The sequence below is a fragment of the Malus domestica genome, chromosome 02 (genome assembly GCF_042453785.1).
Source record: "Malus domestica chromosome 02, GDT2T_hap1".
Taxonomy (NCBI): Eukaryota; Viridiplantae; Streptophyta; class Magnoliopsida; order Rosales; family Rosaceae; genus Malus; species Malus domestica.
In genome coordinates, this window is record NC_091662.1 from 13,051,577 (window position 1) to 13,064,172 (window position 12,596).

The 12,596-nt window shown below is 35.0% G+C and overlaps 2 protein-coding genes across 2 annotated transcripts; one reads left to right on the forward strand and one right to left on the reverse strand.

Annotated features, from left to right (window-relative positions):
- Positions 1-3,964: 3,964 nt before the first annotated feature.
- On the reverse strand, positions 3,965-7,665 carry LOC103402105 (uncharacterized). Its single transcript, XM_008340845.4, has 5 exons — positions 7,135-7,665; positions 6,545-6,781; positions 5,955-6,038; positions 5,105-5,234; positions 3,965-5,017 (listed from the first exon to the last, which is right to left on the reverse strand). Exons 1-5 carry the CDS (start codon positions 7,422-7,424, stop codon positions 4,280-4,282), a joined length of 1,479 nt encoding a protein of 492 aa, XP_008339067.2. The 5' UTR covers positions 7,425-7,665; the 3' UTR covers positions 3,965-4,279.
- A 2,117-nt stretch (positions 7,666-9,782) lies between these two features.
- On the forward strand, positions 9,783-12,287 carry LOC103402112 (GDSL esterase/lipase At2g23540). The gene is made up of 5 exons (XM_008340855.4): positions 9,783-10,196; positions 10,480-10,610; positions 10,724-10,972; positions 11,195-11,450; positions 11,747-12,287. The coding sequence occupies exons 1-5, from the start codon at positions 9,929-9,931 to the stop codon at positions 11,977-11,979; spliced, it is 1,137 nt and encodes a 378-aa protein (XP_008339077.1). The 5' UTR covers positions 9,783-9,928; the 3' UTR covers positions 11,980-12,287.
- Positions 12,288-12,596: the final 309 nt, after the last annotated feature.

Here is a 12,596-nt window from a genome sequence, read left to right on the forward strand (position 1 = left end):
GTTTGATCTAGTAGAAGAAAGCAAAAACATGAGAAATGTTAAGAAAATTCTCTCAAAAGTGAGACTTTTTATGAATTCTCTGCCACTTTATTTTTTTGACACAATTTTCATGCTAAATTTTATATTATAACCATTATACAAAAAACATGTGGTGATGAAGATTTTATAGAAAGTCTCACTTTAAGAAAGTATTCTTAATAGGGCCATGTAAGAATTAATAATCATCTACATGTATCTCATGCATTTATAATGTTGTTGTGCATTATTAATACTATTGGCGTTGTTGTATAGATATATATATATATATATATATATATATATATATAAATAGAATAAAAAGTCAAGGCGTTTCAAAGCAGTCGGAAATTTTGACTCTGATTCTCTTAAATTTGAATAAAAACTCACAAAAATTTGATTCTTATAAACATAATTCTCCCAGTTATTAACCTCTAACTAATACAAAAAACAATGTAAAAATTAAACTCAAGACAACCAATTTCCAATGTATGAAAACTAGATGTGGGCAAGTCGTTGTAGCCAATATGGAAGATGTTTAATGTTAGAGGATAGAGTCATACATCGAAAACTTCACAAAATAAATTAAAATTCATATTGAATAGTTTCACTTCTAATTGAAACAAATAATTAGTAGTGTGACATTAACACTGAGATGTTAACAGTTAGATGATAATGTTGTTGGTGCATCAACATCATGCAAGTTTTAGGCAGAAATATGTAGCATCCTAGTTTATTAGCAAAGCTGAAAGCACGCATACAAATGAAACGAGACAATTGATAAGCATACAGCGCCTTTGGATTCCCCTCTCCTCGATAGCAGAGAGATTTGGACATGGTGCACTCGGAAAAGGATCCTTGACGGATCTTAGAAATCCTGTGATCTCACGCGTTCATTATATATCGTATGGTTAAAAATTATTTTAAAATTAAAATAAATAGTATTTAACGAAAACTGATTACATGATATACAAAAAACGGATAAAATCACGGGATCCCTAGGATTCCTACGAAAGGAATCCGGCAACATCCTTTTCCGGTGCACACAGCCCTAGAACCTGCCTCACTACACAACACCCAATTTTGCAATATTCTAGTTTTACTTTTTCGACCTTGGACTGATTATATTGACTATAGACTAAAGTTAAGGAAAAAGCCAAAGAGTCAAAAAGAAAAAGATATGTTATACATTTCAACTTGTAGTTTGTTTAGGCAGGTGTAGCTTCGATGTTAGAAGTGATTAAGTACAAGCTTTAAGCCTGAAACAAACTTTATGATGGATGGAAATAATCAGAACATTAATGCATGATCATCTCTCGAGGACAGCTTAAAGCTTTCGGGGTTGTGGTCGTGGCTTGTACAATATTTCTGAGTGGTGATTGTAGCTTATATTTGAGGTGATGATGTATGTGGTTTATGTGCTTGATAAAGGACTATAAAAAGATAACTAAATATTTATTGAACGAGACTGTCAACATGATTTATTTATTAAAAATTGGAAGATCATCAGATGTTGGTGCGGTATTTTTCTCGTGGAGCCTCTATGATAGTTATCGGACTTGCAATGTTTAGTCCTCATGACTAGGTTTAGGGTTAGGATTAAGGATTCTCCATGATTGAAGAATCATATTGTGTTTTTTATGTGTTTGTAATTGTAGGTTTGTGATGTTATTTTGACATATGTAGTCTCTTGAATTCTAAGAGACATGTTTAACATGTCAGCCATGATTTTAATGAAATTTCTTTCGATAAATAAAAAGTAACATTTGAATAATTTTATGATAATATATCCTAACAATAGAACACATCAGGTTGTAGTCAAATTCTTTTTAAAACACGGAAAATAATTTACAACATAAATTGCTTCCCTAGGTACTCATAAAGAAACACCTGATACTTTTAAAAGCTACAATCAAAAGTTGTTAAAACATGTAAAATAGTCACACACTTTCAAGCTACAATCAAAAGTTATCCGTATGAGATATTGAGGATTTTTTATATTGTTTTTAGATATTGAGTTTTTCACCATATGCGCATAATTTTGTCTAAAAGAAATTAGAAAATAGAGTCAACCATGTATAATTCGGATAAAAAATATTAATTAACCATATAAAAATACTTAACTAAATTCTAATTGATCAAGTCAATCCAAAACATGTCATTCATACACAAGGACAATTATATACACCATCGTGAATGTAACAGGCAATAATAATTCCCTCCAAAACTATACAAATTAAAAGTCTCCCTTCTCACTATATTCCAAAATTTTAAATTTGACCCAAAAAGTTACAAAATATAAAATGGACACGTTACTTAGGCTTCAAATCAAAGCAAATTTTTTGACATGGTTGGAATTTGATGGTTTTAATCACATTTTATATGACAATTTGGAACATCAATTGTCATATTGAAGCCAGCCTAAGAATACGATCATATCCATAATGCATGGTTGACCAACAAGCTTTTTGAATAACCTACAATGCCTTGTCAAATCACGAGGGAGGACTACATCAAATGGTCCAAGACTTGGACATGATCATGAACATGGTAAACGATAAATAAGAGTTTCTCGAATATAAGTTTTTGACGTTGCATTTTATAAAATAAGTCATTAAATTTTTGAAGAAAAATATTATTAGATTTTAATTATTAATTGACTATTATTGAACTTTATATTAACAACACTTAGAAAATAATCAATTTTTACAATAATTTAATTCATTAAGCTGTTTCTCATTAACATTGATAGTCGTCAAAGAAGCTACCAAGATTACCATTTGCTCAAATGTCGAAGCCTCAATGTTTTTTCTTGCATGCTTACGAAAAGAAGAAAAGGGTTAAATTGCTTTACATAATGGCCAACTAAGTAAATGCAAAATGATGTGCCTCAAAGGCTCAAAGCACAAGAACACCCAACTTTGCCAAAAGTGGGATCTTTACTTGCAAGTAATGAGTAAAAAGGGTGACCTCCTTTTCTTTTCTTCATATGAATGCTTTTGCATATATATTACGTACGACATTTTCAACCCCTCTGTCCTTTTTATAGATATTGGATTCTCTTCAGGTCTTGCTTCAATGTTCTTTTGTACTTACGCACTAAAACCTTGTTTTGTGCTCACTCTCTCTTGTATATGACAATATTTTAATTTTGTTTAATGTATATAAAGGGAGATTCAAACTTAGGTGCAAGGTATCGAATATACTGTTTTAAACCAACCTGTGGCTAGTTAGAACTTTGGTTTAGTGCTTTATATGCTTGAATTCCAAAAATTCATTTCAGGGTTTTTATTAAGAAAATCAGAATTATCATTTTGCACTCTAAAAAAGTAATTATGCACCATACCAAGTGTTTTTTCGATCTTTTATATTTGTACATATTTGGAAAGCAAGATGACATTGTTGAAATGTTACTAATAGCTACCAAATGGAAATTCATACTCCAACCAATCACGTGGAGTTAGGTATCTATGATGTGGTAAGAGAAATTCTGCCTAAAGTTGGAGTATCCAATGAAGTTGATAATCACATCTACATTCCACTTTTCCCCTTCATAAGCAATTGGCTTTTTTCTTTTGAGCTTTTATTGCATCAAAGTGCTTTCTAAAGCCAGCAAAGCTCAACTCAATGGTCTACTTAGAACCTATTGTGCCTAACTTCACTAGAGGCAGAGGAAAGGCAAGAGTTTGAGTGTAATCGGAAGTATATCCCGCGGTTGCACGGTAGAATCTCTCTAGTGTAAATGAGATCACCTTTCTAATAATGGATTGGCAATGAGATGCCAGTTCTGTACATCTAGTATCTCAAAGGAATGGCCCATGATTAATAGAAAACAGACTTTTTACGAGCCTAGCAGAGTTTACCATTTTAATTAGCAGAAAATCCAACATCAGTGTATAATTACCATGTAATTCGACAAATAAGGGAAGCAAATTAACAATTACCAATATGTGGTGAATGGAGGAGGTCATTAAATTAACACGTTTGAAATGTAATGACCTACAATTTACTGGTTCATAACAAAATAAGACTTTGAATTCAAAAGGTTGGAAACCACTGTGAATAACATACAGAAAAGCATGGTTTCTTGCAACATACGCAATTCTGTCACACTAACCAAAAGACCCGACTCAATCCTTGCTGAAAGAAATCATACAGATTAGAGTCTCGTTGCAATACTCTCCCAGCTACCTAGACGGACACCAAGAGTGTTTGCATCAACAAAATGTCCTATTTGCTAGTTTTTAACATCATAGATGCTGCCTTAGGCGTTGCCCTTGCGCCTCTGCCTCAATCTTCCACCAATGCTGTCTGGACTTGGTTCAGCAAGAACACGTTTCTTCTTGAGCTCTGTGCCCAATGCAGGACTGCTATCTGGAATTTCCATTTTTTCCTCTTGTAAGTCATCATCCTTAAGCTTGTTTCCTTTCCTGCGTCTCTGCCTTAGTCTTCCACCAATACTATCAGTGCTTGGCTCAATATCCAGAGCAGGCTTCGTTTCAGACTTTGAGCTAGTTTCCAATGTATTGCCATTACCAAGTTTCATATCCATCAAAGGCATTGTATTCTCTTTTTCACCTTGACGATCATCTCTGCTACTCTCAGTCTCAGATTGAAGCTTTGACAATCCAAGATGGTCACCAACCTTGTGGTCAACCTCAGGTGATCCAAAACTTCCAGGTTGTGGTACCACATCTGAAAAGGACAATGCCCTCTTTGCAGAAGTTTGTTTGTTAATATCTAGATTTGTGCTATTCTCGATATCATTCTCCTTCTCACTCTTAAACTCATCATCTCTTTCTTGCCAAGTTGGAAGTTTTATTGCTCCAATATCATTGTTGTCCTCGACAATTTCTTCACATGATGCATCTACATCTGGGAATTGCAATGACCTCTTTGCAGAAACTTGATTGGTGGTTTCCAGATTTTCTTCTGAATCCGTTTGTCCTCGTTGGGTGTGAATGAGATAGTGTGCAACTGATTTGAAACCTAGTTGTGATATCTAGAAAGTAGACAAAATTAATCTTAGCCCCGTTGCCAAGGGACAAAAGAGAAAACAAAAAATATGTGGCATGGTTTTGAAAAGAACCTTCTTGTAGAGGATGCCAGTAGGAGGCCATCCTTTTTTTGTCCGACAGAAACTACAGTTGCAAATTCCACGGCAGACAGGGCAAATCCAATCTGGATTCTGATTGGCTTCAATTACATGTTCCCCATATCTGCTCTAAGAAGATAAATAAGTATAAACATTGGATTAACACTTTTAAGAATGCATCTGAGTCAACCACTACAACAAGAGGTTAGGTAGCTCTCTTGTGAAGCACAAAAGGATGATTCATACAAGCTAACTGTGTAGAACCTATGATGTGCGTGAAGTTCAACCGATGAAATTTTTGTTAGCCAACCACTTTTTTCCTTTCCTTTTGGGGCTTCAGGGTGAATGTCCATGCAGTACGTTAATCATTAATACTATATCATTTAAAGTTCACTTTCATTCGAATTTGACAGTCTGCAGTCATAATATCTAAGGAACTTCTCTATGTATAGTTGACAAAGATAAAAACATCCAATAATTCAATCATGCCACTGCAGCCTAAGCTTCACCCAGCTTGTTTCATTCCCATAAAATGCAAGAAAATTGATATAAGGTTTGTAAGACAAGCATCGCTGAGGTCAACATGTCGCAATTCACATAAAAGAAATAAAAATGGAGTATACGTATCAACTTCAAATTAGGACAGCATAAGAGGGAACCCGGTAGTAAAAAAACAGCAGGTTGTAAAGTTTGACAATCAAAGCAAGTGCCCAAGATGAGCATTCTAGGAGTCTACGGTTATTAATCGCTTTGCAACCTCACAACAATCTGCTCATGTTTACAAATCAATGGTACCAAACTGATAGTGGATAAGAGAAGAAACTTTTAAGAGTATATAGTTTACCGCATGTAGAGACAATCGCCACAAAACTGCCCTTGGAACCTGTTGCATTGGTTGCATTGAGTATGATGGCCCAGAGTTTTCTGCCTGTAAAACATAATTTCAATCTTGCAAATATATTAAGCCAATGCACTAGTCCAGAAAGACCTATACTACAACGCTTATCGAGACACAGCACATAGCAAGAAAATGATACTGAAATTATGGACCTGGAGGGTGGATATTTCATTGGTACTTTGCTACTATAATATTCCATGTTCATACGACTTGACACCAGTTATGTTCCTTACCTTGTCCTCCACTCTAATTAGCGCTCATTTGGAAGTGCTTTTAAAATGATTGAAAGCGCTTTTGGTGAAATGTTTTTGGGTTCCAAAAGCACTTGGATTCACTTGCATTTTTACTAAGGATTGGTTCCAACAACACTCATCAAAAGCGCTCTCAATCATTTTAAAAGCACTTCTTACCGAGCCCTTAATTATCTTTTAAATATCCCAAACCTTTTATTTTATCCTAGCTTATCATTCTCTCCGAGTCTAAAAAACGGCATTCGATATTTACATAAGGCTACATTTTGGCAGAAAAAGGTATACCTGCATTGATGGCAAGTCTTTCCTCTATCCGGGTCATAAAACCGCTTTCCATCTTTTCCATAACCATCCACAAATAGAGTCCAGGTCTTATCAGTGTTGCCCAACAGCTTCTCATGCTCCTCTGTGTAAATCTCCGGCCTACCACCTTCCTCCAGCATAATACCTTTCATGTACGAAGCCTCATCCTTCTTCGACACATGCACCTCTGCATAGCTCACTGGTGTCGCATTCTTCAATCTGAACCCATAAAACCAAATCATGGAAAAAAGCAAAAGAAATCAACTTTAACAAAATGGAAGTAAAAGTAACTGAGAACCCAATCCACATTCTCCAAAATCAAGTACCAAAAAGCATTCACACTCAGAAACAGCTTCAAACCAACAACAGTCACAGACCTGGTCGAATAAAGATTCAATCTTTAAAGCAAAAACGCGTGTCATTTTTCAAATTTTGAGAACCCATCAAACATTCAAAACCAGAAACAGTAAAAATCCACCAGCATCAGAGACCCATTTGGTTAAATATTCTAATTTCTAAGGGCAAGTTTTCATAATCCAAGAAGTTAACAGAGAGGGCATGGGAAAGATTACCTAGACGAACGACGAGTGGGTCCTCGTGACCGAATGGAAGTGGGTCCAGACGGCATCGTACTTCGGCCGGAATAGCTCTTCGTTGATCTATTCGATTGAAAGTTAGATTTGAGCTGAAGAGAGATATCAACGATGCCGAGCTTTTGCATTCTTTCGCGGTTTTCTCTGATTCGATCTTCTCTGGACTGCTCGTACAGAGACTTGGGGGTTTGGGGGTGCTCATTATTGCTTTGAGGGTTAGGGTTTGCTGAGGATTCTAGGGCAACAGTCTTCATTCCCAGAGTTGGCATTGTGAACTCTCTCTGTCTCTGGGAATCTGATGAGTCTCTGCGGGTATGGGTGACTTGAATTTTACTCTCTCTCTCTTGGACTCTGAGTCGCAGCGGGCGATTTGAATCCCTCGCTCCAACGGTCAAATTTGGAGCCCAAATTGTGGAATTTACCCTATTTAGCAAACAAGGGGAGAGAGATTAAGGATTAGGACTCCTAATTTAGGACACACCTTTTTCAGTGTGTTTTTTCTTCATTGGCATTTTGGGGCACGCTCGGCATGGTATTTATATTTTTCTATTGCCATTTTTTTTCTTTATTGATTAATGGAAAATATGACTAATTTAATAAGAATAATGCTAAGTACACAAAATAATGTGTCACTAATTAAATATGTGCTTTAAACTGAAATTTGATAAATAGTTGTAATAAAAATTTGTGCAGTATAAATTATGCCACATCATTTGGTGCACGAATTTAATATATATAACGCCATCCATTTCATAATCATTTTGGTTTATTTCCTTTTTTCAAATTTCGTTATTAATTCCTATAAACAAAGATTTCGTTATTTGTACTAAAAAAAAAAAGATTTCGTTATTAATTTTTCCATATTTAATGTTATTTAAAAAAAATTAAACAGATTATTTGGCAACCAATTTTAGTTTTTTGGTAACCAACTTCAGTTTTGTTATTAGACTTCGTTGCTCAACTCGGTCATTGAAAAAATTCGAGCTTTGACCGTCAAAATGCTACAGACTCTTTGTAATAGCACTTAAACTTTTATGACAGAATTTCAGCGAGTTGGGTCAGCGTGCAGACGCGCTAAAGGCTCCGAAAAAATAAGCGACGTGGCGAAATCTGGGATGTTGAATTTCCAACAGCATATTTCTGGATCGTTGGATTTACAATGGTAAATTTTTTTTGAAATTCAACCCGAACGGCTAGATGACGTATATAGACCGTTGGATTTCCAGATCAATGGTCCAGGTTTTTTGGCATTAAAAAATAAAAAAAAATTGGAATTGTTGCCATTGGTATATGTGTCACAATCTGGGTTGTTGGATTTCAATTTTTTTGTAATCCAATGGTCTAGATTAATTAAGTTATTAAAAAAAATTATAAATTATAAATTTATTATTTATAAAAAAATTAATATTTTAATTGGCTGACTATTCAATTTAAGCATGAAGAAATACTTGGACAATTAATGTTCCCTGAAGGAGATTGGGTTGCCTATAGCCTCAGATTGTTTAGTGTTGGCAGTGTTTTGTTTTCGTTTTTCGTTTGGGCTTGAATTTCTTCACGTAGTTATTTTTCTAACCAAAAGTAAAAGAGATGCCTAAATTTTACTGACCCGGCTACTCTGCCCTTTCACTTTCCATACACTCATATTTCCTCCTATTTTGTGCAATAACGGTTAAGTTATATCAACATTTTATATTAATTTTTTTATAGAGATAATAAGCCAAAAAATAATAGTAATATAAAATATTGATGTGGTTTAATCGTGACCGCATAAATAAAAGGGAATAGAAGTGTATAGGAAATGGGAGGGCGGAGAAACCAGTTCCAAATTTTACTGGACAGAACGCTATCTCATGAACAACTATATAATTATGTAGGACTGAAGGTGTGTGGGTCAAGAGGTAGGTTTGGGTTCTATTTTTGGTCAATAGGTAGGTTTGGATCTAAATTTTTCAAGTTTTGGGTTTTCAAAATCTTTTAAATATATTAATCAAAACCGGTTTTTAGTTAAAATAATTTTTGAAGTTGGCATAACTTTTTATTTTGATCTCTGGCAATGAAATTCAATAGAAGTAGTCTGTGTTTGTCCACAATATATCATTTTGGTCATTCTTTGAAAAATCAGTCAAAATCCTCGTTAAGTAAAAATGTTAGTTTGACAAAAATAATTTTTAAAATGTAATGTCATTTATGTGACAATTTAATGATGATATTAACATATTTTTCACGAAATGACCAAAATAATTTATAGTGAACAAACTAAGGACCTCTATCAATTTTCATTCTTAAGACCAAAGTAAGGAGGTATGCCAGTATAATTTTTTATAAAAAAAAAACCGAATCAAATCTGGTTTTACAGTATGAGATATTGACTGCATGCGGATCAATAATTAAATCGATAAATTAAATATATAGAAGTTGTATCAACTTCTAACAAAACCAACAAAAAGCTCCCCCTATGACTATCTATGACTCTATGACGTGAGTGTGCATGGTTGCAGAAGCAACCTAAAAAGTCCTGAACAGTTGAGAAAATCCCACCAATGTTGGTCAACTAAACTCATCAAAATACGTGTTCATAGAATATCAAGACTTTACCTCTACAAATAGGCCACACCAAATGCAGCAGCAGCTGGAAAATTAGAACAATATAAATCTTACACGTTTTCACCAATGGCTTCTTTTAGCTTCTCTCGTAGCAAGAAGCTGCTGCATATATAGTTACTTTTTAGGACTTAGTTTTCATATCATCGACTTTGTGAAGCTTCAAAACTGCATGGCAATGGAGTATTCTTACACTCTGGCCTGCGTAGGGTTTGTTCTTTTGATCGTTTTTAATCTGAGTTATTTGGGAAATGCTGCTGAGAATCAAGGGTTAGGAGCTTCTTTTATCTTTGGTGATTCTCTGGTTGATGCTGGAAACAACAACTATTTGCCCACGTTGTCGAAGGCCAATATGGTTCCGAACGGGATTGATTTCAACGCGTCTGGAGGAAAACCAACCGGAAGGTTTACCAATGGCAGAACCATTGGTGATATTGTTGGTAAGGGTATCCTTGTTGGTAATATAACCACTTCTTCAATAAAAGCCGGTCTAACGTGCGTACGGGAAAAACTTACAGATGTCATGTTGTATACTCATTTCTTTTTATCTTGTACATTGCATAGTTAGTATATATGACGAGTAAGATGAAAGAAGGGGGTGTATAACATGTTGCATGGTAGTTTTTATTTTTTATCGACAGTAGAGGACGATATAAACTTGAGACATTTATCAACGTTGTGAAATATAGTTTTTAACTTGGGGTGTGTTATTTGTTTATGCAGGAGAAGAATTGGGGCAACCAAAGTATGCACTCCCATATTTGTCACCAGATGCCAAAGGGAAAGCCCTATTGGTTGGGGTGAATTATGCATCAGGGGCAGCAGGGATTATGAATGCAACAGGAAGAATATTTGTAATTAGCTGGCTCTCAACCCTCTATGGATTGACCTTGCTTTAGTTTAATTTATGCACTTAAATAACACATGTTTTGTCTAATCACAGAGGATTAAACCATAAATGTTGCAGGTTAATAGGGTGGGAATGGATATCCAAGTTGATTTTTTCAACCAGACAAGGATGCAGATCGACAACGTATTGGGTCCATCACAGGCAAAAGAGTACATTATGAAAAGATCCATTTTTTCAGTCACAATTGGGTCCAATGACTTTTTGAACAATTATCTACTACCAGTCCTCTACATTGGAGCAAGAATTTCTCAGAGCCCAGATGCTTTTATTGATGATTTGATCTCTCACTTCAGAGTCCAACTTACTGTACGTATATTTTGTTAAAAGTTTTTTTATTTTAATTTTTTTAACAGGATATTCTAAACTACTATAATTTACTGGAAGGGATATTAAACCTTGGCGCATACAGGCGGTCACACTTTTATTACCTAACCCACATCTGTACATACATATTTAAGTTAATCCACTACCACTTTTCTTGATTAATTGGGTTCTTAATTATGGTTATTGACTAATTGATCTGTGCAGAGACTTTATCAATTGGATGCTCGTAAATTTGTGATTGGAAATGTTGGACCTATTGGATGCATACCTTACCAAAGGACCATAAATCAACTGAATGCAGACCAGTGTGTGGATTTGCCAAATAAGCTAGCTCTTCAGTACAATGGGCGGTTGAAGGGCTTGCTTGCTGAACTGAGTGAGAACCTTCCAGGATCAACATTTGTTTATGCAAACGTGTACGATGTAGTGATGGATCTCATTACAAATTATGACAAATATGGTAAGCCCAAATAAACCTAACATGTTTAATGAGCTATATATTTCTAGTGACACTATAATCTAGAGCTGGTCTCAGCGTTTACTCATATAGATGATGAGTTAGATACCTAGAGTGATAACAACAATAGTATGGATTCCGAGAAGAAAATCAAAACTAAATTTCAAACCTATTAAATTAGACTCAGTGAATATTGTTTTCTGAACTTGTCACAAAGCGAAACAATAGCCATTTGAATAACTCTGTTAGAACTTCCGTAAATGTTCCAATTTTCTCTAATAGTATTAATATATATGCAGGATTTACAACAGCAAGTGTAGCATGCTGTGGAACTGGTGGCCAATACGCAGGTATAATTCCATGTGGTCCACAATCCAGTCTCTGCAAGGATCGGTCGATGCATGTTTTCTGGGATCCCTACCATCCAAGTGAAGCTGCCAACCTTATACTTGCCAAAAAATTGCTTGATGGAGACACAAGAATCATTTCTCCAATGAATCTCAGACAACTCAGAGACCATGGGTTAGGGTAACTTAATGTAATGGTGGGATATGAATGTACTAACCTTCAGCTACTGCTGGGTTTGTTGGTGACATACCCCTGCATTTGTGGTAAACTCTGTGTCAGTTTAAGATTGCCTTTGATGAGCCTTGAATAGGCCTTCAGGCTATCTTAAATGAGTTGGTGATTTTTAGGCGTGCTACTATTGGCCTATACCAACAGATTGATTGATTGGTTGTTTGTTTTAGGTTGCTTGCTTACTCCATAAGTAATTCAACTTCATTATCAAAAGGATTGTGCCATAAGGGGATTAAATCTATATTAAGTTCTTTTTTATGACTTGGTGATAAGGACTTTTATAATTTCTGTATGTTGATACCAACGGAGAACCACAAATTGATCAAACTGTATTCTAAGTCAGTTTGCAATTCTCATGTAAACGTAAAGACAGAAAACAAGACAAATTAGCTTGAAAAATAAAGTATTTAAAGCAATGAAAAGTAAAGGCATGTTAGATTTTTAATCAACAGAATAATAACTTGCATGAAAGGTAAATGAATTAAAGATATACAATAAATACATGCATTCGGGCAAGACTACTCGCCAGTCGGGCAAGTTCTTGAAATTACAGGATGTGTTGAGAAAGGA

Bases quoted from the DNA above. Each gene is read 5' to 3' on its own strand.
- LOC103402105 (XM_008340845.4), bottom strand. From the start codon at position 7,424: ATGCCAACTCTGGGAATGAAGACTGTTGCCCTAGAATCCTCAGCAAAC. The intron at 6,782-7,134 runs GTAATCTTTCCC...TTATGGGTTCAG, and splicing joins CCCACTCGTCGTTCGTCTAG to ATTGAAGAATGCGACACCAG. The intron at 5,235-5,954 runs GTAAACTATATA...TTCTTAGAGCAG, and splicing joins GGCGATTGTCTCTACATGCG to ATATGGGGAACATGTAATTG.
- LOC103402112 (XM_008340855.4), top strand. From the start codon at position 9,929: ATGGCAATGGAGTATTCTTACACTCTGGCCTGCGTAGGGTTTGTTCTT. The intron at 10,197-10,479 runs GTAAGGGTATCC...TTGTTTATGCAG, and splicing joins AACCATTGGTGATATTGTTG to GAGAAGAATTGGGGCAACCA. The intron at 10,611-10,723 runs GTAATTAGCTGG...TAAATGTTGCAG, and splicing joins ATGCAACAGGAAGAATATTT to GTTAATAGGGTGGGAATGGA.